Below are 27,717 nucleotides of genomic sequence, written 5' to 3'. Positions count from 1 at the left end.
ACGACCTGACCGGCTTATTTTTGCAGTTTTGACAAGTATGAACATTGTGGTGAGCAAGTGGTGAGATGTTCTTGTTCTTGCTTCTTGCAGTGCGATTATTTAAGTAGTTATGCAAAGTTCGCGGCGTGTGCAGAAGGAAAATTTGCTCTATTCCTTGAAGAGAAGTGAGTTTGCAAGGAAATAATTTAGTGCGGTCCTGACAGTGTTTTGCGTGTGCAATGTGAGTGTGAAACCCATGAAATATGTCCTGCCGACCCTGAGAGTCAACAACGCAATGAAGAAAAAGGAAAAAGGATGACGATTCCCGATCAGTCTTCTTTGTGGATGACTACATAGGAGGATAATTATGGCTAATGGAAATCATTCGGCATTAAGTCTGTTCTTTAAGGTAGGAATTTTCATGATTTATTAAAATTTTAATTTCTTAAATTTTTATGCATAAAAATCGGGATGAAAAGTAATTTAGCAAGAATTATGCTTTAAAATAAATTAAATTTTAAAACATAATGTTTGCTTTTATTTTTAAGTGCGATTTATTTGTTACAAATTCTACAGCTATATGTATGCGATTGTAAGAAGAATTTTAAATCTAACGTAAGATTTAACTTAGGCATTTTTTAATTTCTATTTATTCTTAAATTTATATGAAAAGATTAACAAACCAGTATTATACTTTTCAAAATTCAATTTCATAAAAATACTGTTGCTTGAAGGATTATGTACAATACATACACATAATAGCTTGAACTTACAATTAGAAGTGGATTTTAACGAATTTAATACAAAATTATGTATGTACATACTTGAAAAGTAAGAAATAGGGCACATTAATGAGGGCATCTTTTAAAACAGATTCAGATAAGTTTCGGCATATTCAAAAGCGGTTGATAAATTGAAAAGAAATTAATTGTTTTTCGGTTTATTTAAACCACATAACGACTAGCTATTATTATAATTTATGGTCTTCTGTTTCGTTGAATTTATCTGAAGTATTTGTTGTACCATTAAAAAAGACCTTTCTTGCACTCCGCGAAAAATCCCATGTCATCGAAGTCGTCCAGCAGCTCTTTCATTCTGCTGCAGAACGCTGGTCCCGAGTACATTTTTGCAAAAGGGTTGGCATCCGGGTCATTCAGCATGTTTCCAAATTCGCCGATTTCCTCTTCGGTCGGCACTTGGCTCTCGTCGGCGATGACTATGGGCAGGACAACACAAGCGAACAAGAATCCGCAAGCTTTCGCCCTGAGGATGTCCTTGTGCAGTTCGTCCACGGATGAGTAGAAGTACGATGGAGGTGGGTCAGTGACCCCTCGTAGGGCGAGGGCGCGTTTGCCTTCGCGCAAGTAGTGTTCTAGAAGGTCAAACATGTGCGCCCTGCGAAGGGCCTGGTTGGTGCTCGTAAATAAAAAGTAGAGCAAATCAAGAACGGGAGAGGCGCATCGAGAAATCTGAAATAAATAAAATATAATTTTTATAATCTTTCACACGTTTTCAATTTGACTCCACTGGTGCCCTTTGCAACACCAAAAAGAGCACATTTTTATTTAAATGTTCTTATACAAATTTTATGCATTTTATTTTGATATTTCTAAAATTAATTAATTAATTTGCTTAAGTTTTGTACCTGGAAATCGACCATGGAGCACGCAATGGGCTTTTCCTCGTTGTCATATTTGAAGAGCATGTTGTTGGACCAAAAGTCGCCATGGTTCAAGCACAGCTTTGCCTTTGATAATTCTTCAGGGTCTGTAGGCATCAGGATGTATTTCTGGGCAATTTCGAAGGACTTCTTGGCCACCAAGTCCCTGGTCAATTCTCCCAACTCCCTGTAGCGGGAGGGCAACTGTTGGCAAATTGCTTCGCCAATTCCCCTCAGTGAGTTTTCCCAAAAGGGCGCCGTAACGCTGCGTTTGCTTTCTTCATACATTGTGTCAGCATATTCCTTTAAGTATCACAGTAATAAATACGTATTTTAGAAGATGAATTTTTATTTCATTGTCTTAAAAATGAGCACCAGAAAATAGGTTAACATGATTGTTTTTTATTTATTTTATTTTTAATATTTTTATTTATCCAAATTAAATTTCAATCTGCTCTTAATTTTTGAAGCTACATTATTTTTCTGAGACATGGTTCAAAAAATTGCTTGATATATAATCATACTGAAAATTTGATGAATTTTTAAAAATACAATTTGAGAAATAGGAAAAAATAAAAGTGATCACCTGTGCAATGCATTCGTTGAACTTTTCTGGCTCCTTGATACGAATTGCAATTGAATGTCCATGCAAATGAGCCAATTCAGACAACGCCAGACGGCAGTGGTCAAGGTCAAGTCCAAGACGGCGCGCTCTAGTTCTGTATCCCTCGGTAGTGAGGTTTTTCAAAATCAGCGTGTCTGTCGTTCCATTGAGCTCATGGTAAATGCAAATCGGGAAGTTTGGCTTATGGAACGTAGATCTATATTGAATTGTGTCATTTTTTAATTTGAACTTTTCTGTCATTAATACCGGATCAGTGGAAGTGTTTTTGTATACATGTTGATCTCTTTCTTAAAAATTCCAAACTCTGTCAAAAACTTAGCGCCCTCGGTCTGCGGCAGCGTTTTCACAAATAGGGAAATGGGCCCTAAGTTGGTGTCCAGTTTGATTTGCGAGACGGTTGAACCATAATTCTCTCCGGCGGCCACCGCCTCCTCGACTGTTATCGAATGAACCTTTATATGGTCCTTAAGAGCCTGACTCATCAGATTGCAATTCTGCCAGGCCGGTAGGGTAATTCCCTGCAGCGGGAAAGGGCCAGTGACTTTGGCTACCGGTACAAACGCATCAGGTGCAGGAACGTTCACCATATCTGTTGGAAGATTAAAACGTTTTCTTGGATTGGGCGATTCAAAATAATAATATTATTATACAATTTATGAAGGAAGAATCAAAATTTTTATCCCAAAATAAAAAACATTACTTTTTTCTAAATACAGATAATAATAAAAAAATTTGCAAATCTGTATTTATTTAAAAAAGTAAATAACAAGATTTGAACTTCTAATAGTCGTTTCAAAAATGGGATTTTTAAAATTGATGAAATCAAAACTGTGCTCAGATTTTTAATTTTAATTTTGATCAGTTAATTAAAAAAAAAGGTTTTTCTTCTTAAATTATAGATCAATCCTATATTAATATCTCTTGTAATTCTCATTTGAATTATAAAAAATAAAATCCAGATTCTAAATGAACAATTCAGACAGTAGATCAATTATGTAAAAATATACATACCGATAATTAATTAATTTGAATACTTCTAGGTTTCTTACTTCTGCTTTCAAGTTGAATCTGATTTCCAGTTGCAAAGATCGTTTCCCATAAATTGCCTCAACGTTATCATGCGCCGGGATCAATTGATTAGAACATAGTTTGTTTTACTTGATAAGAGCTTAAGTGACTCAAATGCATACTGGGCGTAAGGCGTGGCCAAATTTTTGAGTCCAACTAACTGAGATTGCCATTCAGCATCTCTAACAATTGGGTCACGCGGATGCGCACACACAATTTTTTTTAACTCGTTGGTAGCTTGCGAAATGAAATGTAGGCCGCGGCAGCATGTGATGATAAAAAATATCACGGGAGCTTTTCCACCAGGCAATTGTACATTATTTTCATTTTGTGTGTCCATATTTTGAAAATTTCACTTAAAAAATAAATATTTCAGCTGCGAAAAAAATCAAATTTTAAAAATTTGTCTTCTATCCTAATTCATTGTGCTATTTGTGTCGCACAGAGCTGCATCAATTAAAAAGCGTGTCTTTGGCAAGGCCACTTGCCGCCAGAATGTGACTGATTTTAATTTCGCTCATCGTGTCAGGAAACATTGTAATTTAGCCCCAACCTTTTTATATTCAAAGGTCAAATTATCAAAACTAGTATTACTTTTCCTTTTCGAATCATAAACCATCATAGTAATTATAAATATGGAGCAGGCACAGATTTTTTTGGTAATTGTATTATAGTTTAAATTTATTTACTTCATTCAATGTTTCTAAAATAATTATATTCATTTCATGTGAGAAAATACAACGAGGGATATTCACATGCCGTAGGATTTTTGTGTTATAAGTTAGCATGTGAATATCGCCTGACATTTATTTTTTAATTTTTTTATTGCCCTTTTCAAAATACAGTGTAATCATAAATTAATTTAATATTTAAAACATATTTTGAGTGCAAAGACCAAAAAAGACAAAAAATATCGAGGAAAAGAAAAAAAATAGACGCATAATACATTTTTGATACATTTATTTGTAGCACACACATTTTTTTTTATAACCCTATTGTTCTATATTTTTATTATATTATTTTTATTTTCGGCATTATAACCACTTTGATTATTCTAAAGGGAAATTCTATATTATATTAAATAACATGGCACTAAGCAAAATGTTTTTTTTACGCAGAAAGTATCTACATATAATTTTTTTAGACTTGGCATCGCTCTCACTTTTCCGCTCCCCGCTCCGCTCTCGATCTTTGAGCGGACTTGTCGCTCCGCTCACCAAATTTTTAAAATTCTTCGCTCCACTCTTAAAATTATTCGCTCTTGCTCTTCCGCTCTCGTGTAATTTATTATTTTTAATAATCTTTCAAATTTTAAATTATTAATTAAATATTACTAAATGTTGTTTCTTTAATTCATTTTAATATTGCAGCAATATATATATATATTAATAGATTTAAAATTTAAATTTTTCTTTATAAAAATTAAAAATTTAGACTATATTTTAAACTTCAAAAATTTTCCATTCATTGATATAGAATTTTAAAATTCAGAAATAAAAACTAATGTCCCTAACTTGCAATTTCTGATAAAACTAATTAATATATATACTTTTATCTTTGTAAGTGACTTGGTAAGATAATTTAATTCCAAAACTTTGATTTAAAAATGTTAAAACTTCCATACTTTAACAGGTCTTTTCACAAGGTGCCTCTGAATTTTGAAGTTGAAAAAAAAATTATAGGCATTTGTAACAGTAATTTTAATTTAAGCACGATACTTAAACCCAAACTTATAAAGTCCCCATTGTGCCAATTGCATAATTAAAATTTTTCATTTAAATTAAAAACTAGAAAACTACCTACATTATGACGGACGGAGATTAAAATTTTAAGAAACTAAAACAATTTCAACGTGCAACATTCTAGCCATTCACAATGACGTTAAAATATTATATGGAAAAGTTAAATCAAATCATGGAAGATGAATTTAATTCAAAGTAAAATAGAAAAAATCATCACGCAACACAGCTGTTCTTCTCAATTTGCGAACTGAAACTACAGCAGCGGAAAGCGGAAAAAGTCTGATCACGTGACTTGGATGAAGCGATGCTAGCGCCACCTTCAAAGAGCGGGAAAAGAGCTGAATTTTCACTCCGCTCATATACTTTCTCGCTCCGCTCCCAGAATTTTTATTTTTCCCTCGCTCCGCTCCAAAGGGAGCGCAGGAACGGATTTAGAGCGAGAGCAAGGGAGCGATGCCAAGTCTGAATTTTTTGGATAATTATAAATTTGCTGTATCTAGAGTTGCATCATCATTTTCTTCTAATTGCCGCTCTTGGCTTCCCTGCTGGCCATTTGTGCCAGAGGGTCCAGGACTGGCTTGGTCAGTTGCCTTTACAGGGGATTGTCTCTTGAGTTCACTTTCAGCCTCCTGGGTAGTCTGGTTCTTAAAAAAATCAACTTCCGTGTTGTTTTGCTGAGCAATTTTTATATCTTCCGCCGCCAGAGAGTGAAAAGAATCACAAGATTTGAGCATTTCACGTGGCAGAACTCTATTGCCGCAATAAGACACATCAGTTTCAACTTCCGTGTTGTTTTGCTGAGCAATTTTTATAGCTTCCGCCGCCAGAGAGTGAAAAGAATCACAAGATTTGAGCATTTCACGTGGCAGAACTCTATTGCCGCAATAAGACACATCAGTTTCAACTTGGTTTTTCTTGTTGGGATAAATTTGTACCTTATTAACATTGCTGAACAGCAAATTGTCCAAAAACTGTAAAATTTTAAAACATTTGCTAGATAGTAAATTGTTCATACATTTCCATTTGTACGAAGCTACAAGAGTAGTCTCAATGTCTGAGTAAAATGTGGCCTGATACTTGCAAAAAATAAGTTCAGCTTTTTCTTTTATCATTTGAATATCTGAAACAGCTACACTGTTCAAAAGGTTGATCATAACGATTGTGACGAAAAAGAGAAACAATATGAAAAGCATGTGACTTGCGATAGGAGTGAATTCAAAATCAATTTGGCCGGCTTCGTATTCGCCAGAGATCATTACCATGGCTTTAAATATTGATTTCAGCCAGTTGTCAAACGAATCATTGCAATTTTTGCCAATGGCACACACTGGAAAAATTACGTAGAATGAAAACCCAAAGGCAATGATTAATGGGCAATACCATCCGAGCAATTTTAGTGAATTCTTAGACACGACTGAAAGCATTTGAATATAAATGGTCACTTTAGGATGGCGGCTTATCAAATGCATCAATTCCAAAGAAATTAGCAATGACAATATTGAGACCAAAATTTTGCACCGTGAAAAAAAAGGGAGAAAGAATGTGGCAAAAATAATTGTCAGTTCTAGATAGTTTTCTTTTTTGCCAAGGTATCCTTGCAGAAAAAAAAATTGGAATAATTCTCGCAACGTCAGTAAAACGTTGAATGCAAATGTGATCCAAACTGCAATTTTGGCGATGAATTCATAAAGTTCATTGCTTGGTGTAAAATCATTTTCACTATTATCAATTTCACGTGTCTTGTTATTGGCATTTCCTTTGACAAAATCGGAAAAGATGACGAATATGAAGAACGAAATAGTGAAAAGCAAGTACAGCAGGAGGTTGACCCAGAAAAACCAGTAGAGCCGATTCCACTTCAAGTGGAAGAAGATCTTGATCAAGGGGTGGAGTAATAAAATTTCATGGGCTTGCGAATCCGCTATCATCTTCAGAGGCTCCATTTCCAAAGTAAAATTTGTTAGAGCATTGTCGCGATTTTCTTTGTCATTGGTGTTCCCCTGCGATGCTAATTCAGTTGATGGGTTCTCCCCTAATAAGGGTCCTCTCTCTGAACCTACGTTGGCTGAAGCAGACTGAGAGTTACCTGCCCCATTTTCAATTTCTGTCACTGCTGTTGTAGTTGCTTGGTGTCCTCCAGCCTCTAAGTCCTGTGAAGCTCGAAAACTACATCCTGTATTTTCAGGGGTAACCCCTGCTGAGTTTGGATCGGTAGAGGAGGAAGTTGGTACCGATGGGATACATGAGCAAATATATTGCGCAAAATGAACTAGCGGCGGCCATTGAAAGCGACTTGGCAGGCCTTCTTGATCATTATTAGAACCTTTTGAAACCTGTACGTTGCTTTTGAAGATATTAAAATCTAAAGTGATGCAGTATTCTTTCTCAAACCACATTTTTCCATTGTCAGATACTTTGATCTGATTACTGAAATGTTCTTCTATCACCTCAGGTTTGATACAGTTTAATGTGGGTATGCGTGATTCTGAGTATGTCATGAAAACATTTGCGCCATATTGCAACAGTAGCTGTATTACATCGTTTCTATTACCTCGAACTGCATATTGTAAAGCTGTGTAACCCTCTTTTGTAGGGGAAGTGTAGCCAAGAGGTCTGTTGTCTCTGGCATTAATCCAATCGTGAAAATCAACAGGTGAAAGTTTCTTACCAAGTTCCAACAAGTACTTCACCGTTTCAATACTAACTTCTTTGCAAGTAACCGCTTTGTGCAGCAATGTTTGCTCGTCATTTATCGACGTCTGTTTGATGTCAAAATCAATAGTGCTATTTTTCCAATTTTCAATAATTAGCTTCAGGTATTTCTGCCCTGCCTCGACAGCAGAGTAAAGTGAAGATGAAGGGTCTGCTTTGTAAGGTTCATCAAGTAATATGCATGCTGCCTCCTCTTTATCGTTTTTTATGAAGTGCTCCAAAATCCTGCAAAAAATTTTTTTTAACATTATTATTAATTTAAAATTATAATATATTATTTAAGTGATTTTATTTTTTTTCAAAATTATTATTGTGTTCTTTTTAATGAATTATTTGTTATTATTTTACTTTTTGTAGTTTATATATATTTAATAAAACCCGTTGTATTTTTTCAAGAGTAAATTTATATATTTATGCTTTTAGTTTTTGTGCTTTTAGTATTAAACTTAGCTCTTACTTATCTTTACAATTGTCGACATCAGCAGCATTGCTGTCACGAAAGAGTTTTTCCCATTCCTGACTTGACATAGACTTCACTTGATTGTTTTTAGTTGGTTGCAGGATTGACAAGATTTTTCTTTCAAAATCTTCACAAGGTTGGGCCGATGTATTTGGCTGAGCTGCTTTGTCACCACCACCATCAGTACAAATTAAATTCTTTTTCTCATCTGGAGAGTTGGGTATTGGAGGGGTAAAGTTTTTTGTTGGGTAAGCAGAAATCCATTTAGCGTGTTCCTTCTGAATTAGTTCCCGAGCGTTTGTATTTTGTACTTTGATATCAATATTAACGTTCCTTAGAAGAAAGTAGCTCACAAGTTGCCAGAGGCCTTTTTCCGCCGCGGTGTGGACAGCAGTGAAGCCTCTAGAATCTCGCGCATTCAGATAACAGTTTTTATCATACAAGAGTTTAATGCACCTAAGTGCATTTATTTCTCTCTCTTTGTTTCTTTCATCATCATCATAATTTTGCACCGCTCCTTCAACTGCACAATGGACAGCAGTTTTTGATTCGCCATTGAGCTCTTGCACGTCGGCAGGGTGCCTTGGATGATTCAGGAGGATGGAGAGAAGACCGTGTTTGCCTAATTTTGCACATTCGTGAAGTGGGTACCATTGAGTCTCACATTGTGCCGACCTTTGGAAAATATTGTATTTAGCAAGGAGTGCGTTTGCAAATCTACACTTGTTGTCATCCTACAAAAAATAAAATCATTTCTTCAATTTATATTTTTTGCAATACCTTTTCTTTATAACTTACGCTTATATCGGAAGAACAAATCTGGTTTAAAATTTCACGTGAATTTTCAATGCTTATATTCTTGATAGCTACTTCAAATTTGCAGAGGTCTCCATTTTTGAGGCTTTCGTTTATTGTTGATGATGTCTCCATTCTAGCTTTGACTGTGTGTTCTGTCTAAAAATACAAAGCTATTTTACCAATTTTAATTTTGTACAGCCGACTATAATACTTTGTATGCATCCCGTTTATTTATTTGTTACCTTTTGTGTGGACGCAGTATGGACCTCCGTGAAGCAAAAACCCCTTTAAAAGAACGTTCAAAAATCTTGTATTACATTTCCAAAAGAGATATGTTTACGCGGCGCACGCATCTGTTTAATAACAGCTGATAGACTAAACTAAAAAGTCAAACATCAGTGATGCGACCAAGGCGGAGAAGTTAGGCTCCATCCAAAGAGGGGATCACAACACTCCTTAGTCGCGATTTTTGCTCGTCGTTACGCGCTAGTCCGTGGGAGGTTGAAAACCCATTCAAGGTCAATAAAATCTGCGTAGAAGATAAATTTGGCAAAATTCTATTGCTGGTTTTATTTATTTGTATTTGTTACCATTGATGAAATTTTTTGTATTCTTTTTGTACATTTTAAAATGAAATTTTCTGCAACTTATAAAATGAATCGATGATTAAAAAATTTTGAAATGTCTCAGCTAGCCTGTCTAAGCCCTGCCAGCCGGGCTGCGTTCAGCGGGGCTATTTTTACCCACAAGGTCGGCCGTCTCTGATGTTTATTGTTTTAAGATAACTTATTATATTATTACGGTTAGCAAAAAAAAAAAAAAAAGTCTTTTTTAGACAAATTGTGTTGTGTGGTATTATAAATAAATTGAATTTATTTCCATATAAATGCATAAAATAATAATAATAAAAAAACCAGGATCGGAGTTTAAAAATTATTTAGCGCAGACGCAGCGATGAAAGTGACGACACAGAATACTTTGACGGCTCAGCCAAAAGCCCACCGCCGCTAATTTTGCGGTGTAGTATATTATATCTCACATCTCACTAAAAATGGTATTTCAAAATAAATTACATACGTCCTTTATGATTTTGAAATTCAAAATCATAAAGGACGTTTGCCGTGATCAATTTACTTTACGTTCAACTGTAAACTGCTTTATCAAATGATTGCCATTAATCTCTTTCAACTGAGGCCACGCAGATGCGCACTTATAATTTTTCATTTGTGTCTTGGCGTAATAATTTTTCGCTTTCTTGCTCAAGATCCTTTTGCTAGACTTGAAAATATTTTTTTAAAGGTTTTTAATGCCTCAATTTACCTAAAAAAAATAAAGGTGCATATAACTTTAAAAAATCTTCCGCGCTCATGTTCATTAGTTTATTTTTCGATTCATAGTTACAATTTTCAATATGTATATTGACCATTCCGAGCTGGATTTTTGTTTTTTTACGAGGACTTTTTACTATAATATCAGATATTTTTTAAGAGCCAGGATGAGATAGAATCCTGGTTCATGGTTGATATTGACGTAACTAAATTATTTAAGTATTGGGGAGGGGGGGGGGAGTTAAAACATTATTAATATAAAGTCAAGTTTATTCGCTCGCAAATTTTTATTTGGTGCTCCACGCGACGATGACTGAGTAATTCATAATAATATTATTTATAATCTATAGATGATAATTATTTTGAAAAAATATTTAATACAACATATCCCATCTTAAGTAATTTCTTAAGTTCATGGCGATAACTATAAACTTAAAATTGTATAGTAAAAACTAAAAATCTTATTTGGACCGATTGTGAATAGAACATGAGTTTTCAGCTAAATATAAATATATCACATCACATCTTTTGTGCGCTTGAATCTTGTATACACTGCGCTGCCCCCGCGTGATGATTAGAGTTGGGAGTTTTTATTTATAAAAATGGTTATCAGAGTATGTATGTCTGGGTCATTGTATGATCAATATTCTGATTTTTTATCTTTGTGTACGTGTGTCGTGCCTTGAAGCTCCTGGAAGTCGTCAATGATATCTTTTGCGCAATTCAGCTGAGCAATATCTTTTGCTTCCGCCGCAGTTTTGTGAAACGATGAATACAAAAATTTAAATATTTTATCTGACATAAATTGTCTTTTGCACCAATTACAAAAGCAACAATCATTTTCACTGGATTTCCTCCTAATAATTTCAACTCGGTTGTAGTCGTTGGGATAAATTTTTACTCCAATCAAACCGTCCAAAATATTTATTTTATGACATGTGTAAGAAAGTATTGTTTTTGCAAATTCAAGTTTGCTCCAGGCAAAAAGAGTGATCTCAATTTCAGAACAAAATGTAGCCTGATACTTGTAAAAAATCAGTTCAGCTTTTTCTCTCATCATTTGGATGTCTGAAACAGCCACGCTGTTCAAAAGGTTGATCATAACGATTGAGACGAAAAAGAGAAACAATATGAAAAGCATGTGACTTGCGATAGGAGCAAACTCAAAATTATTTTCCCCTGCTTCGTATTCGCCAGAGATCATTACCATCGCTTTAAACATTGATTCTAACCAAGTATTGAACGTGATGCCCTTGCACTCTTTACCAACACACGCAGGAAATATTATGTAGAATAAAAACCCAAACGTGATAATTAGTGGTGAATAATACAAAAGCAGCTTCAATGAATTCCATGCCACGACTGACAGCATCTGATAATAAATTGCCAGTCTAGGATGACGCCCCATTAGATGCATGAATTCAAATGATATCAGCAAAGATAATATTGTGACCATTAATATCTTTTGTTCTACAAAAGGGAGAAAGCATGTCATAATAATAATTGTCATTTCAATGTAATTTTCCAATTTTGAGAAATATCCTGGGAGGAAGCACGCTTGAAAGGCTTCTCTAAAAAATATTCCTATGTTCAGAACAAACGTAAGCCAAACAGCATTCTTTGAAATTAGTTTGTCATTCAAATTTTCTTGGTTGTCAAGTGTCATGTTAGTTTGTTTTTCAAAATTTGAGTAAATGACAAAAACGGCAAAAGAGATTGCAAAAGAAGAGAAGAGCAAAAAGTTGGCCCAGTAAAACCAATAGAGTCGATTCCACTTTAAATGGAAGAAGATCTTGATTAAAGGGTGAAGCAACAACATTTTATGGGTACCAGAATCTGCAATCATATTCAGTGGCTCCATTTCCAAAGAAAAATTATTTTTCGGAAAATGGCTGTGATTTTCTGCGGCAGTCCGTTTATTTTTCTGGTTGTTGAATGAAGTGGAATCTGAGGTTCCAGCTCCATTTTCGATTAGGGAATTCTTTTCGCGTTCTCCCATCTCTATTTCGTCAGCACTTCTTGCATTATCCTGCTGTGCAGCTTGAAAACATGGCACTCTTTCAGGCAATTCTTTTGGAAAGTTTTCGTTACTCTTTAGGATTTTAAAATCTAAAGTGATGCTGTAATCTTTCTCAAACCACAACTTGTCATCCGTAACTTTGATTTGATCATCAAAGTGCTTTTTAAGCAGCTCATATCTAATGCAGTTAAAAGTGCAAATATTTGATTGCGAGTCCTGGATGAAAATATTAGCACCATATTGTAGCAGTATTTGAACAACGTCACTCTGCTTCTCGTCATGGACAGCGTATTGCAAAGCTGTGTAACCCTGTTCTTCTGGCTCTTCATCAGTGACAATGCGAGTTCCATCGCGACATGATTCTTCTTGCTGATTCCCAGTATCCTCTTTGCTAAGGGAGCCGGCAGTGTGACCTATTGGCTTATTGTCTTTTGAATTCAGCCACTTTGAAAAATCATCTTCTAGTAAATCCTTGGCAAAATCCATAAGAAACTTTACGTTTTCAGCACTAGTTCTCTTGCAAGTTACCGCTTTATGCAGCGCTGTTTGATTGTCGTTTGCAGATTTTTGCGAAATTAAATCAATCTTTTGATCGTCTTCTAGTTTATCAGTGTATAGTTTCACTAGTTTCAGATATTTTTTATCCCCTACCTCGACGGCAGTAAAAAGCGACGATTTAGGGTCTGCTTGATATTTTTCTAACAATATCCTCGCTGCACATTCAACATCTTCTTTGATGCTCAGCACCAGCAACCTTAAACAAAATGCAATAAAAACAATAATTAAATAAGTATAAGAGTATTTTTTTAAGAGAATTATGTACTACTATTCAAAATCGATTTAAATTTTAAATAATTATTGTTCTGCAAATAAAAAAGCATTTACTCAATTACTGCATCATCTTTTAAGTAAGCTGCAACTAGCTATGATTGTTAAGTTGCATTTTAATTGGGTGCCATTTTAAAACTTTGTTGAAATATGAGATTTAATTTGATATTCATGTTCAAGGGATTGTCTGGTCTATGTTACTTTATGAAATAATAAAATATAAAATGAGAAATAAATAAATTAAGTAAATAATTTTTTTTTCGTCGGCAGCAACATATAACTTGTACAGTTGCACCTTAACTGTTAATTAGAGGAAAATATTTCTTTTGCAACTTAAACATTGATTGATATTTTCTTGATAAGTTTGCACCAGCACATCCCAAAGCTTAATTTTAGCTTCCGTATATCCCAAATTATTTATGAATTTTAGGGAAAAAAATTTAGCTAAAATAAAAAATTTTGTTGCAATTTCACATACTTGTCTTTTAAATTTTTGACGAATTTTTCATTCTTGATGAAGTAATTTTCCCAGTTCACGGGCTCTTTTTGCTGAAGATCTGCTAAAAATTGTTTAAAAAAATTGTCAGCGCTAAAGCTATCTACTTCTTCAAATTGAACTGTTGAAGCCTCTTTCGCAATTGAATCAAAGCTTATAGTATTATCTGATATTCTGAGTGGAATATTGCACATTGCATAAGACTTGACCCATCTCGGATGTAGGTCTTGAATCAGCTTCCGTGCATTTTCATTGAATTCTTCTGTTGAAATATCAATATTCACGTTTCTTAAAAGGAAGTAGCTCACAAGTTGCCAAAGGCCATTTTTTGCCGCGACGTGGACGGCAGTGAATCCTTGCGAGTCCCGTGCGTCCAAGTAACAGTTTTTATCATACAAGATCTCAATGCATTTTAGTGCATTTATCTCTTTCTTCTTTCTATTTAAGTCTTGTTGACTTGTATTTAACGATGCAGCTCCTTCTACTGCACAATGGACAGCAGTTTTTGATTTGCCGTTGAGCTCTTGCACGTCGGCAGGGTGCAGCTTTGGATGATTCAGGAGGGTGGAGAGAAGTTCATATTTGCCTAATTTGGCACATTCATGTAGTGGGTACCGTTGAATCTCACTTTTTGAATTTTCAAAAGCGTTGTATTTTGCAAGGAGGGCGTTTGCAAATCGGCATCTGACATTTTCATCCTAAAGATTAACAATTTAATAATTATTTTTTAGGTTTGATTTTTTAGTTTAATAAAAAAATATTTTAATCAATATAGAATAAAATATTATTTTTATGATTATTATTTTATATATTAAAATTTATAAAATAAACTTACTTTGAAAATTGTCGTTGTGCATATTTGAAACAAAATCTCTCTTGATTCCTCTTTCCTTATTTTGCGAATTTCCAATTTAAAGTTGTTGATGTTGCCCTGTAGCAAGGCGGCATTGTATATATTTGTAGACGTGACGTCCGCAGACATCCTTGCGTCGAAGATGCGTGAAAATCATTTTTATTAATAAATTAGAAATTTTATGTTTCTTTATTTACCTGATGAGAAGCTTGTACGCAGACCCAAGATTGATAATTAATGCTATTGAGAAAATCGTCTCATACTAAAATTGAAAATTTTCAATTAGAGGACAGCGTCTGTTTATATAGCCACGACTCAACCTTAAGAAAAGTCCACACAACAAAACTGAAAGACTTTCCTGTTTGAGATGGAGGAGACATCGGGGAAAAAGTTGGAGTGGGGTGTTTGACTAATTCTCCTCTGCGATTATCGTTTTCATTCGTGCCTGTTTGCAAAAGCCTATAATACAACATTGGTGGTCTTTTGAGAGTGGGGAATCATAACTTGCTTTAATATACATCATCTCATTTCTTGCTGCTTTCAAGTTGTGATCCATAAATATCCAATAAAAAAAATTATTTGATTGTGGTGGATTTTTTATTTTTCATAATATTATCAATAAAAATATAAATTTTTAAAGAAATTAATTTGCAAGCAATGATATAAACAGTTTGATTAAGATACTGAATAAGCGTGCAGGCTATTAATATAAAAGAATTTATTCAGGTTTCACTTCTGTTTTTGTGTATTTTTTCCAAGTGCCCTCTTTAAATGCACCAAAGTCATCGCAGTCCTCCAAAATTTCCCTAAACCTTCTGCAAAATAAGGGCCCTGAATACATTTTCAGGAAGGGCGATGCCTCCATTTGAGCCAAGCTTTCCTCTGTTATTGAGTCTAAATCGGGTGCATCGTCTGCATTTGCAATCACTATCGGCATAATGAGACATCCCAACATGTAGCCGATTAGTGCAAATTTCTTCAAATCCTTTTTAATATCCGCCACTGAGTCGTAGAAATACCTGGTTTAAAAAAAAATTTAAATGAATTCGGAAAAGGGGAAAATTATGTTGCTCTATATTTCTACCTTCCTGGATAGGTGATGCCTCTCTCATTTAACACCTTTAGCGCTGCGTCCCAATAAATTTTCAAAAGCTCGTCAGTGAATTGTTTGCGCAAATCTTGGTTGGTGCTCGAGTAGAAAAAGTATAGCAGATCAATGACTGCTGGCACTGCTCGGCTCAACTGGAAGTCAATCAAAACACAGTCTTGTGGATCGGGTTCTCCATCTAAAAAATTAACAATTTAATGTTTTAATTTCTAATTTTGTTCAATAGAAAGGTACAACGAAACAAAATAATTAATAAAATACAAATGATAAACTGAATGGGTGAATAAATAAAATAATCTTCTGCAGTACAAATAATATTTATAAATCAATATTTACTATTCATAAAATAAATTAACTCTTACATTTAATTTTTACACAGCACCAAGCATTGTGATTTACAAATAAATATCTCATACTAGTCATACTTTTGAGGACATAATATTAATTGCAAGTGAACTCAATAAACAACCTATTTTTATGAAAGTTGTAGCTTCTATATTAAGACTTGAACAGTGGTGTTTACGTTTTTATCGATTTTTTTTTTAAATCTTTCTTTTGAGGTCTAAATTTATTCCGAATCTGTTCCAACAAGTTTTTTAACTTATATTTTCAATTTCTTGATTTTAAAGTGCCATGCATATCGGAAATGTATAGAGTGTGGTAATTTTAATGACGCCTGTCGCATTTTCCTTGTGGTCGCAGTCTGGCGAATGAGCTCATCGAATTGAATAATTTTGTTTACAGTCACGTTATATGGCTCATATACATACCAACATATTTAAAGAGGATGTTGTTGCTCCAAGTGTCGCCGTGGTTGAGTGTGAACACCAAATTGTCGCGCTTCTCTGGGTCTTCAGGAAGAGTCAGGGCCTCTTGCATGATGTCAAAGTAACATTCGCCAAGTTCTCTTGTAATCTTCGCAAGAGAATGGAATCGCAGTGGCATGTTGAACTCAATTGCGTCAGCCAGCGCACCCATGGTCATACCTATCCACGGAGTCATTTTCACGCGGTTTAACTCGCTGAACATTGTGTCAGGGTACTTAACTGTGATCTCTCTATCAAATTTCTCTGGATCGTTTATCCTAAAAAGGTTAAAAACATTGACTGTAGAGATAGCAATCAGTGGAAGTTATACTAAAATATTATTTGATTATCAGTAAAATAAAATAAAAATCAGGAGAAAAAATTGTAATAATAATAATGATAATATCAATTATATAATAATTTACATAATAAAAACCTAAACATACATGTTGTTTATAAATAATTTTTTATGTACGATGATAAAAAAATTAAATAATGAATGATCGAAGATTAATTCAATGCAACAAAATATTTTAAATATGCAGTTATTTTATTTCCATTTTAAGCTTTTTGTTTATTAACTTAAGTGGATAAAATTTTTGTCATTTTCAAAAAAACAAAAACGTTAAAATTATTTCCATCAGATTGGATGTTCCAAAAAAAAAAAAAAAAAAAAAATTATCAATTTAACGTTTTCAGTGTTGCTGTATAGAGCATTTTTTTCTCAATACCTCATGGCTATGCCAGCGCCATGCAGCCTGCCAATCTGCTCCATGACCAGTTTACAGTGCGGCAGGTCAAGTCCGAGTTTGCGGTCCCTCGTCTTGTACCCTAAAGGTCGCAGGTCGGCGAGCACGACTGCGTCTCTAACATCATCGAGCTCTGCGAAATGGCAAGGAGGATGTGTGCACGGGTCGCCGAGCAATTTGAGGGTTTCCTTGTACATGCGCACCTCGCGCAGGGTAATTTCGCCGTCTCGGACCATCTGGGCGCGGAACTCGGAGGTCGGCAAACTTTTAATGATGAGATGCACGTCGGGGCCGTCGGAGCGACTCACGAAGGCCCTATGCACGATGCACGCGTAATTTTCGCCGACGGCCACCGCCGGCTCCGTGCGTGCCGAGGTCACTTTGATGCCAGGGTAGTCGCGCTCCAGCACCTCCTGGAAGAACTGCTCGTTCATCCATTCAGGGGCTTCTTGCTTTTCCGGTTCCGGTGCGCTCATTTTCGGCTGTTCAAATCACCTGTACCCAAGAAAATACAATTTAAGAATTTTTTCTTTGGTATAATATTGAAAAAACAAAGCTAACAGTATTAGGATTCTTTCGTCTTGTGTCAATAGAGTTTGTTAAGGACAAATCATTGATTAACACCCACAAATCAAGATAAGAGACTGCCCAGCTTGGTGACCTGTTAGTTGTTTTCTTTTATAATAATCCGTTTGGTTATCATACAAAGCAAGGTGTATTTTCATTGATAAGAAGCATTCTCAGCCTATCATTGTGGGTACAGACCAATTTAATTTATATATACGGACACGTGCGATTCACAATTTCCATTGGACTAACAATTATAAATAACTACATTTAAATGGACAAAACACAAATTTATCATTCAAATATTAGTCACTATACAATCATACTTTGGAATTTAACAGACAATGAGTTTGGTAAATATTTATTTTAAATATATTTAAGACATGATATGAGCATTTACATGCCCTTTTAAATGTTACATTATTTTATATATAAAATTATTTAGATAACAACATAACAATGCGTATTGGAATAAGTTTTTCTTATATTAAATCAATTTTCCTAAAACTGTTTATTTAGTGACGTTCTGCAAACGTACCTTTATTATCTCTGCCTCTCTTGCGATGTGAAAGGCTGGCCGCACCAGTCCTCAATGATCAAGGCTTGTTGAGTGTTTTCTGTGCTGCGCTCAATTAAATGACGCAACTGCATGGCCTTGGTGCTGATGTTCAGCAAACTCCCTAACTCTGCTCGTCTTCCTAATCAAATTCGTTTTTTGCATACTCATAGTTTGACGCTGAATGCTGCTATTGTTCACACCCGCCTATACTTCTACTATGTATTTTTATAGCACTTTTGTTCCAATACAAAAAAGTATTTTCAACAAATATAAATTTTATGCGGGGGAGCATCAAAAATAGTACTTTTTTTTTTAATTTATAAAAATAAAACACAGATGTGATTGTCAGTTCTAAAATTTCTTATTTCAATATTTACAAACTTGACTTGTACAAGTTAAAATTGCTAAATTGAAATAGTTTCTGGCCAGTGTAAAAATCAATAAAAATATTCATACACAATTAAAGAGAAATGAGCAGTGAATCAAAGGAAAGTGCAACTTATTTTGCTTGCCATCTGACTAGTGGAATGCGATTGGTTTTCATTGTGAAAAATTGGCCGCAGGAGAAGGAGCTGCAGTGATATCTAACCACAGAGAATCTACACAAAACATTAAAATAATGTATAGGAAAAGAGGTGTTGCCGCTAAGTACTATCCTGCTCAAAGGTCACAACACAGTTAACTAAATCAGTTGCATTATTGCCGTTTGTATGTACACTCGAACATGAAGGAACACAATTATTTAAAGTGAGGGTCAATGCCCTGGAAGGAGGACTAGCCCCGTCAACTGGTAGGTCTTCTGATTTTTCTTGAGGTGGTTTGTTCTTGGCTGCCCGTTCTGCCATCTCAACAGCAGCCATTCTATTGTACAGTTTCTGTAGGTGGAAATAAATTATATTTTTTTTCTCAATTGATTGTGATTTTATACCTGTTGTGCTTTTATTGCTTCAATAGCAGAAGGTATTTCAAGGGAAATGACAGGAGGATTGACTCCAATCTTGTCAAATTGTACTAGAAGGTCAGGTGTAAGAGTTACAGGACGTTTCTATAAAGTTATTATCAGTATTTCATTCAAAATTTTTAGAAACTATTTTACCTTTAGCTGACTGGCTTTACTAGTAGAACGCTTAACTTTCCTGGACTGTTTTTTTGGAATGCCACAAAACAGGGCTTCCATTCCTTGCATTAATCTTTCCTCGACTTCATCTTCGACAGTTGGAAGTGGGCTCTTTGGTTCTTCGGGAGACACTAAAAAATATTTTCAAATTTAACATTGATTAATTCTTGAGAGTTCAAAAATAAAACAATAGCATTATTGAAAAGCAACATTTAAGTGCAATGCGTGCAGCAAATGGAAGGTGCTCACTGGGTGTGTTAGCGAATGAGGAATAGCAACTGGCAGGGGTGGAAGGAGTTTGCAACTCCATCTTGCCTAGGAAACTGAGAAGTGTCGCACAATACTGCCGTTCCACCTCATAAGGCTCAATACTGTTCTGCAATTCCCGTCTGTAAAGAGAAAATATTATAGAAATATTGTAAAAAAATTTATCTTGGTATGTACTTTTTCTCTGCCTTAGCTTGAGCAATTGCTTGCTTTTCCTGCTGCCGCAACTTATTCGTCTCGGACCTTTTCTGTTCTTTGTACTCATTATACAAGGCTTGCTCCTCCTTGAAATCTGACCATAATTTGCGTTTTCTTTCATGCAGTGCGTCCAGTTCTAGATAAATTACATAATTAATTTTGCGCTTTTGCAGGTTACATTTTTCACCTTTTTTCATTTTATCGGTAACCTCCTTGTTCTTCCGAAGCACACTGTGAATCTCATCATCTTGTGTTCTCAAATTTCCGAATTCACTTGAGATTGAGTCCCGCTCCACTCGGAGAGTCTGTTGAGATTCACGCAACTTGTTGAGTTCCTCCTTAGCCTCATTGTACTGACGCACAGCTTTTTTCACGCGTCTCAGTTTGTCGATTTCAGCCACAAGTCGGCGCTCCTCGGACAAACGGAAACTGTGTTGTTGAAGCTGCTGCTCCAGTTTTTTGGCTAAAACTTCTACTTGTTCTTCGGATTGGTACTGGAGCTTGCTTCTCATTTGAGATGCTGCATCTCTCTGAATGTTCAAATTGGCTATTTTTTAATGAAACTGAAATCATAGATAAAGGCAAACCTTTGTGTCTATTTGCTTTTTAAGCTCCTCCAACTGTGTGATTATATCTTTCCTTCTCTTAATCGACACATCTCGTCTTTCTTTAATCTGTTGTAATCTGGCCTGAGGAGTATTTTGACCACTGCCGTTGATTTTTTGCTGGAATATAAAATTTAATTGTTTAATTTTATTATTGCACAGCGTTTTGTTTTAGATTATGAAATTCAACGCCCTAATTGCACATGAGATAAGATAAAAATATCTCTTTTATAGTATAAGGAAGTCTCCAAATTATAAGCATGAAAATTAACAACCGAAACTTTTACTAATACTGTTTATAATTACCGTTTAAATAAAAAATTTATTTATTTTTTTAATTACCAGCTGATTTTCAATTGCTTCAATTTGAGATTTGATCTCGCCGATTTCTTTGTCCAGTTTCTGCCTGTTAGGGGCGCTTCTTGGAACAACTATTAATAATTTAAAATCAAAGTTTAAAATATTGAATTAAATAAAACGAAGAGAAATATTTACGTTTGCATTTGAACGCCGGCTCGGCGCTGGAATCCGCCTCTTTTTCTGAAGACACGGCATTTTCCTCTTCCATAGCAAAAAATTGATGAGTCCCCGATCGACCCTTTATCATTCAAGTAGCAAGCTGATTAAGGCGGCCGGCTCTGATTCTGGCTCTAGTTATTATCTGCACCATCCTTTCTTACTTTTTGCCCGTAATTTACGCACAGATCAAGGCATTTTTACTTATCAATCAAAAACAAACCTTTTATCCAATCACAAGCCTCTCCATGTGCACCCTAGCAGTGGCGCCAACGCAACTTTGAATAGACGAGGCTGCCACCCATCTGAACTTTTCGAACCCCGAGCACCTACATAACAATTTTTTATGAAGAGATAATTTTTTTAAGATTAGTCATGATCGAAGCGCGCGACTAATTTTGGTTTATCTCAGGTGCGTGATCTTGAACAATCATCATAGTCGATGATCATCAAATTAAATTAAATTTCCAGTTCCGTATTAATCTAAAAATAAAATTTTATGCATTAAACACGTTCAATATATCTCTCAAAAAAACATATTTTTTGAACGTGGTTTTAATAACCTCTAATTATTTGCTGTAAAAAATTTCATGAACATATTGATGCATCAAATAATTGATTGAAATCATAAGGAGTTTATTCAGATTAGTACTTTATTTGTATTTTTAATTAATGAATTAAATATATTTTTTCCAAACAAAATTAAATTGAGTAGAGGTTTTCAATAATTCATCATAATACCAGCATAATTATTCTGTTTATGCATTACAATAATGTCGCTATATCCTATAATTATGCAGGTGTAGAAATAATGAAAATTATTAAATTGAAAGGTAACACTCAAGGTGGATTTCATGAAAAATTGAAACCGGGCGAACCTCGTTGCAAAGAAAAAATGAAAAAATAAAGGACAACTTATTTTATAATATAGGACAACTTTTATTAAAATTAAATTCTCCCATTTTATTTTTAATTTTTTATTAATTCCTCCCACTTAGTTTTAGTCGGACACAAGAAACCCTAGGTTTTAAAGTACCAGCAGACCGCAGGTCGCCTTTGGGGTCAGTTGTCCTTTATTTTTCCATTTTTTCTTTGCAACGAGGTTCGCCCGGTTTCAATTTTTCATGAAAATTATTACTTTCTATTTAAGATTTGTACCACTTAATTTTCATATCGTGCAATTAATTAAAACTGAACATGATTACGTAAGTGCTGATTACAATTGTCACCTGACTTCTGGTATACTTTTTTGTTTTATTTTAGGAACATCACAATGCAGACTGGTGTGCCGTAGGCTCATATTTTATTTATTGTATTGCCTCCCTCCTTCCGCTTGATGTCCATTATTCATGTTCAAATAAATATATGAAATACGTGATTCTGTTCATAATGTAAACATGCACACGATACCATCATTGCGATGGAGTTTGTTTTACTGGTGCCGAGTGCAGGCCAGCGATCGCATCAACGCGCCGCGTCCAATGCTCACGCGACTGAAGACGCGTCGCGGTCTGTTGCAGTTTTGATCCGCCGCTTGACTTTCCGATTAAAAATTTAGCACTTCACATTCCTCAGGTAAATATTAGCTGGCATAAATATATTTTCATGGTAATTTTCTGCCCGTTTCTAATAATGTCAAATAAAATTATAAATTTTCAATGTTCTGTATAATAGTATTATTATAATTTTACAACTAATTCAAGAATCCTTATTGGCATTGTCAAATCAAATGTATAGAAAAACCGTTGCAATATTAAAAAATTGTTGGAAAAAATTAGAAATTTTTAACCTCCATTGTTTTAAAGACTTAATTTGACCATGTCAATTCCTTAATACTGACAAATTTGCATAATTATTTAAAAAAAAAAAAAAATACCACTCGGCACCAGAAAATTATTTTAGGTCCTCCTTGAAATCGGGTTAAAATTATTTCCGCCTTATTTAAATGCTTAAGATATAACAATAATTGCCGACAGTTACAGGGTTTGTCAATTACTTTAGTCCATTAGGTTGAGATTTTCTTACTTATTTGCTGGTAATGCTGGTGTATAATTAATAGGTTGATCTTGACTTTCAACATTACTTTTACTTTTTGGCTATTTTTAGATTGGATCGTTCTTGATTTAAGTAAAACCGCGTGCAAAGTGGTTTTAAATAAAAGTAAAAAAACAAAACTAATCTTGTTGAGGGTCACTGTCGCTTGGAATTTTTCACACGACTCCAACCTCCGCGCTAGGATAGTCTGGCTGATGCTTTTGCACTCCAACCCACAGGGAAATTTGAAAAATTCTAAATACTTACTGTGTGGTCTGTAGGTCGGCGTTGAAATTTGGTGGCCAGCCGAGGCGAATTGCGACACATTTCCTTATCAGTCTCACTCGAGGGATGGTCGAGCATCAGTGACACGCGAGATACGAAACCTGACTGATCGCCGGCTAGACGCTTTAACTATATTCGTGAGAGATTAAAATTTCGCCAAAGTGAAGCCGACTAGAAAAAATTTTCACACCATGGACTCTGAAAAGTACAGATTGTAAGTAAATACACAGATCATTGTTTTAATATTTGGAGTGCATTTATTAAATAATTTAAATGCGACTTGCAATCACTTCCTATTTTTTTTATTAAATATAATATATAGAAAAAATAAAGGCACTGTATGCGAATTTCAAAATCCAACGCCAGTGAAAGTTAATCGGAATCCAAGCTCCGCCCGCATAATTTTACTGCTTCTTTTTTGCTCTATTGATCAGTAGCAGTCAATTGCATAAATTTGCCACCTCCGCTATTTTTACTCTCCTATTGAAAAAATCAGTGAAGCAAAAATACAATATATTAATAATGCGTGCGCACGACATATGACATAATTTACAATATCGCGCTCACTCATTGTCAGACACAGATGAGGGCATTTCCCTACTTCCAATTTTAATTGCTTTTCAGACGCGAAGCCAAAAGCCAGTACGGTACTTTAGAGAACGAGATGGACGCGAAAGGACCTTTGCACACCACCCTGCCCCTCGGCCTGGGCGACGAATCGGTCAAGGTGGCTGCCAACGGGAATAGTACCGACTCGGCTATTTCTAGTAGGTCTTCTTTCAATTCAAGTATATTTTAATTTAATTTTACATTCGATTAAATTATTTACACTTGCAACACTGTTGTTCATATTTAACTTAAAATAAAAGAAAATGCAGTTTTATTTTATGAATAAATAAATGAAATAATGCAATAATATTATCCAAGATGAAATAAGCTTATCAACTCCAATATTGCAACTTTGATTCTTTTGAAAATAACAAATAAGCCGTATGTGCAGGATAATTAATTTTATCTATTGCATGCAAAGGTGGTGAGCACTGCCATAAATACAGAGGAAATCTGGTTGACAAAAAAGCCCGAAGACAGTTAATTGTGGCAAGCATCCTTTGTCTACTTTTCATGCTGGGAGAAGTCGTGGGTTTGTTGCTTTAATTACATTTTTTTTTTGCAATAAAAATAATAAATAATTTATAGGAGGCTGGCTGTCAAACAGTTTAGCCATCGCCACAGACGCAGCTCACTTGTTGACAGACTTTGCCAGTTTTATGATCTCACTTTTCTCCCTTTATGTATCGGCAAGACCTGCAACTCGGCGAATGAGTTTTGGTTGGTACAGAGCAGGTATTCTTCAGTTACAACAAATAAAGAATTAGAAAAAAAATGCATTTTCCCCCTTAAATTTCAGAGGTTCTTGGAGCACTGTCGTCAGTTTTGTTGATCTGGGTTGTGACTGCCGTTCTCGTGTACTTGGCGATTTTGCGCATCATTACCGACGACTATGAAATAGATGCAACAGCCATGCTCATTACCTCTGCCATAGGAGTTGCTGTGAATATTGTGTGAGTTGCAATAACCAATCACTTATTATCTTTTACCCTCAAGTATATTCCTATTGGCCACAAAAACAAATAAACCATGCAGATTATTTTTGTTTGATCTGCATGGCCTATTTTAGAAGTTAAAAATATTTTATTATCAACTGAAATGAGTGGCGTTACCTTCTCTATCATTCGCATACCCAACAAAACAACCTTTTACATCTCCTTTTTCCAGCGCAGTGGTCAATCGCTTTATTGGTCATTGATATTTAGCAAGCAAGAGGCTTAATTCATTAATAAATCATTTTATTTGTAGCATGGGAGTAACTTTACACCAACATGGTCACGGGCATTCTCACGGACCTTCTCACGGGCATTCGCATGGCAGTGATGGCAGTGATTCTCATCATGATGAGGGCTCGGAAGACAATATTAATGTCAGAGCGGCTTTTATTCACGTGGTTGGAGATTTCATCCAGAGTGTGGGCGTCTGCACGGCAGCGTTCATAATTTATTTCAAAGTAATTAATAGTTTTTGTTGAATAATTTTTTCTAATTATCTTTCTTTTTCTATTAGCCTGAGTGGCGCATAGTCGATCCTATTTGCACATTCTTGTTCTCCATCTTGGTGCTGATGACCACTTTTGCAATTTTGAAAGACACCCTCCGTGTGCTAATGGAAGGTAACTTTAACAATAAGTGAAACTAAAAATTTGGCAAATTTCAACATTCTCTTTTTAATTTTACAGCCACTCCTAAAGGTTTAGAATTTTCCGATGTGCTGGAAACATTGCACAAGACGCCCGGTGTCTTGCGAGTGCATAATGTCAGAGTCTGGGCATTGAGCATGGACAAAATCGCTCTCTGTGCACACATTGTTGTTGGTAATAATTTTACTCTCAATATATCAGCCTGTTTTATTTTTCTTATTTTTCTCTAGTTCCAGGGGCTCAATCAGAAAAAGTTCTTCGAAACGCTGAAGCAGCTATCAGAAGGCGCTACAAAGTGTTCGAGCTTACCCTTCAAGTGGAGCCCTTTGTTGACAGCATGGACTGCTGTGAACAGTGCGTTTGCCCCTGAAGTAAAAATTAAAAATGACCCAGTTATTTTATAAAAATTAAACTCTTGTATCAAGCATTTTTAATTTTTATACGTCGGGGTGACGCTTAATTTACCCAACTTTTAGTATGTATGTTTTGCATTTCTCTAATTGAGAGCTGCAGTGACTTTGTAATGATTGAAAACAGCATGTTTTGTTAACAGTATTTTATTTTAAAAGAGTGCCTTTCACTACTCATTGTCAGTGTCAATTCAAGCAAAAATAAAAATTATTTTACAATTTAGAGTAACAAGCATTGAAGTTTAAAAAATTCATTTATTACGTTTTGAACTAAAAAATAAATAGTTTTACTACTTTGAGGACGTGGGTCTTTCTTCCAAGGACCTGACTTCAGCCAAATTTTCTGCAGCCTGCTCGTCTTCCACCTGTTGTTGTGCTTTTTTCCGGTCTATGTGAGGCAAAGAGGTGGCCAGACTCATGACCTCTGGGGCAGCAATGCTCTCCTCGTCCGCTTCGCGGAAATGGTGCTCGACAACGGTCTTGACGTCTTCCGGAGGAGAATCAGGTGGAGTCTGGACTCCTTTCTCAGGGACCATCTCAAGCATGGAACCCAATTGGGAACCTCGAGCACCCTTTGACCAAATTCGGCCCGAGCGCAGTCGCAATGAGCGCTGCGACGACTTTCCGCTGTTTGAGCCAGACAGGGTGGAAACCTTGCGCCGCGCTTTGTTCACTGAGCTGCTGATACGCGCACTGATTTGGTTCACTTTGAACCAGTTGACGACTCTTTCGCAAGCCAGTGAAGTAAATCCTGTGAAAATATTACTCACAATAAGTTGCATTAAAATTAAAAGGTATTTTCATGCCTAGGATAATTCCAGCCCCAAGAATGAAAAAGGTTCCCGTCACATCTTCAACGCTCAGCTTTCGCTCGTGGGGCATCTTTTTTGTAAACTCCACGCGTATCGTGCCGGACGCAGTGTTTTTTAGACGCCTCCGTTGCTCTTGGAAAGCTATGTCTTGTATCGCCTTCACCATAAATCCGAACTAAAACATTTCAATTGATTAATTATTAAGAAAAAATATATATTTTTTTAAATTAAATAAATTTTATTTTTAATCTCACTATTGCAGTGCTAATGAATCAACCTGCAATACACGCATGTGCAGCGGGCTTGCCTAGCTCAGCAAATCGAGTTAATGTTCTCACTTCCGCACCTGTGAGAAAAGTTGCAGCCAAGGTTCAATAGCCGGTCGGAGGGCTGGAGTTGACATGAAAGAAGGCAGCAGTGGAACAAAACATTGCGACCCCAAATGAAGCGCTTTCTTTCCCGACAAGATTCCTTTCAATTCGTCGCTGCTCTCATATTGCAGGCGGTCTCTTGAGCCAAGGAAAGCGTACTTTGCCGACTTGCTTACGTTCCTTATTCCGTCCTCGACTCGCGGCAACCACTCGAATCCGGCCTGGATGTGTCTAGATATTGGGTCATCCGTGTCTTGTAGTTTTTTGTCCCAACCTGAGCTACCTGTGGGACTCTGAATTAAATTTGAAAATAATTAAGAAATGTTCAAAATTATGCCTAAAGTTCCCCATCGGAATCCGGGCGTGCTCAGAATTTCCTCGGCGGTATCGATGGTGCTTGGAAAAATGGGCAGCGTGACGAAAGCAATAATAGATGATGTGTAGGCTGCGGTTATGATGATGGTGAAAATCCAGTAGAAAGTCAATAAAATCC

The 27,717-nt window shown here is 35.6% G+C and overlaps 6 protein-coding genes across 12 annotated transcripts; 1 reads left to right on the top strand and 5 right to left on the bottom strand.

Annotated features, from left to right (window-relative positions):
- Positions 1 to 83: 83 nt before the first annotated feature.
- On the top strand, positions 84 to 26,266 carry LOC132200867 (proton-coupled zinc antiporter SLC30A2-like). Of its 2 annotated transcripts, none has more exons than XM_059626633.1 (10): positions 84 to 388; positions 23,377 to 23,594; positions 24,005 to 24,147; positions 24,411 to 24,521; positions 24,578 to 24,724; positions 24,789 to 24,942; positions 25,238 to 25,442; positions 25,499 to 25,604; positions 25,671 to 25,805; positions 25,862 to 26,266. In XM_059626633.1, exons 2-10 carry the CDS (start codon positions 23,572 to 23,574, stop codon positions 25,999 to 26,001), a joined length of 1,164 nt encoding a protein of 387 aa, XP_059482616.1. In that variant the 5' UTR covers positions 84 to 388; positions 23,377 to 23,571; the 3' UTR covers positions 26,002 to 26,266. The 2 variants fall into 2 exon arrangements, with proteins under 2 accessions (XP_059482616.1, XP_059482615.1); XM_059626632.1 differs by lacking the exon at positions 84 to 388 and adding an exon at positions 22,487 to 22,636.
- Positions 612 to 3,496, bottom strand: LOC132200863 (uncharacterized). 2 transcript variants are annotated; one of them, XM_059626629.1, is made up of 5 exons: positions 3,314 to 3,496; positions 2,511 to 2,853; positions 2,226 to 2,460; positions 1,625 to 1,942; positions 612 to 1,448 (listed from the first exon to the last, which is right to left on the bottom strand). In XM_059626629.1, the coding sequence occupies exons 2-5, from the start codon at positions 2,849 to 2,851 to the stop codon at positions 1,005 to 1,007; spliced, it is 1,338 nt and encodes a 445-aa protein (XP_059482612.1). In that variant the 5' UTR covers positions 2,852 to 2,853; positions 3,314 to 3,496; the 3' UTR covers positions 612 to 1,004. The 2 variants fall into 2 exon arrangements, with proteins under 2 accessions (XP_059482612.1, XP_059482611.1); XM_059626628.1 differs by having other exon boundaries at positions 3,276 to 3,493.
- LOC132200852 (uncharacterized) lies at positions 4,347 to 9,495 on the bottom strand. Of its 2 annotated transcripts, none has more exons than XM_059626604.1 (4): positions 9,287 to 9,495; positions 9,045 to 9,214; positions 8,244 to 8,980; positions 4,347 to 8,011 (listed from the first exon to the last, which is right to left on the bottom strand). In XM_059626604.1, the coding sequence occupies exons 2-4, from the start codon at positions 9,174 to 9,176 to the stop codon at positions 5,554 to 5,556; spliced, it is 3,327 nt and encodes a 1,108-aa protein (XP_059482587.1). In that variant the 5' UTR covers positions 9,177 to 9,214; positions 9,287 to 9,495; the 3' UTR covers positions 4,347 to 5,553. The 2 variants fall into 2 exon arrangements, with proteins under 2 accessions (XP_059482587.1, XP_059482586.1); XM_059626603.1 differs by having other exon boundaries at positions 9,045 to 9,200; positions 9,287 to 9,493.
- Positions 10,623 to 14,896, bottom strand: LOC132200853 (uncharacterized). The gene is made up of 5 exons (XM_059626605.1): positions 14,890 to 14,896; positions 14,767 to 14,831; positions 14,552 to 14,699; positions 13,699 to 14,414; positions 10,623 to 13,146 (listed from the first exon to the last, which is right to left on the bottom strand). Exons 3-5 carry the CDS (start codon positions 14,696 to 14,698, stop codon positions 11,013 to 11,015), a joined length of 2,997 nt encoding a protein of 998 aa, XP_059482588.1. The 5' UTR covers position 14,699; positions 14,767 to 14,831; positions 14,890 to 14,896; the 3' UTR covers positions 10,623 to 11,012.
- LOC132200865 (uncharacterized) lies at positions 15,135 to 18,437 on the bottom strand. The gene is made up of 5 exons (XM_059626630.1): positions 18,338 to 18,437; positions 17,215 to 17,727; positions 16,448 to 16,761; positions 15,654 to 15,855; positions 15,135 to 15,588 (listed from the first exon to the last, which is right to left on the bottom strand). The coding sequence occupies exons 2-5, from the start codon at positions 17,706 to 17,708 to the stop codon at positions 15,288 to 15,290; spliced, it is 1,311 nt and encodes a 436-aa protein (XP_059482613.1). The 5' UTR covers positions 17,709 to 17,727; positions 18,338 to 18,437; the 3' UTR covers positions 15,135 to 15,287.
- LOC132200862 (golgin subfamily A member 6-like protein 2) lies at positions 18,937 to 21,464 on the bottom strand. 4 transcript variants are annotated; one of them, XM_059626626.1, is made up of 10 exons: positions 21,285 to 21,455; positions 21,041 to 21,206; positions 20,888 to 20,976; positions 20,528 to 20,665; positions 20,128 to 20,470; positions 19,920 to 20,076; positions 19,725 to 19,864; positions 19,455 to 19,606; positions 19,287 to 19,403; positions 18,937 to 19,233 (listed from the first exon to the last, which is right to left on the bottom strand). In XM_059626626.1, the coding sequence occupies exons 2-10, from the start codon at positions 21,150 to 21,152 to the stop codon at positions 19,003 to 19,005; spliced, it is 1,479 nt and encodes a 492-aa protein (XP_059482609.1). In that variant the 5' UTR covers positions 21,153 to 21,206; positions 21,285 to 21,455; the 3' UTR covers positions 18,937 to 19,002. The 4 variants fall into 4 exon arrangements, with proteins under 4 accessions (XP_059482609.1, XP_059482608.1, XP_059482610.1 ...); XM_059626625.1 differs by having other exon boundaries at positions 21,041 to 21,224; positions 21,285 to 21,454; XM_059626627.1 differs by having other exon boundaries at positions 19,791 to 19,864; positions 21,041 to 21,464.
- Positions 26,267 to 27,717: the final 1,451 nt, after the last annotated feature.

This window comes from Neocloeon triangulifer, unplaced genomic scaffold (assembly GCF_031216515.1).
Source record: "Neocloeon triangulifer isolate White Clay Creek 2 clone unplaced genomic scaffold, ASM3121651v1 ptg000014l, whole genome shotgun sequence".
Taxonomy (NCBI): domain Eukaryota; kingdom Metazoa; phylum Arthropoda; class Insecta; order Ephemeroptera; family Baetidae; genus Neocloeon; species Neocloeon triangulifer.
Note: the sequence above shows the minus strand (reverse complement) of the source record. Positions and strands in the feature narration are given on the sequence as shown.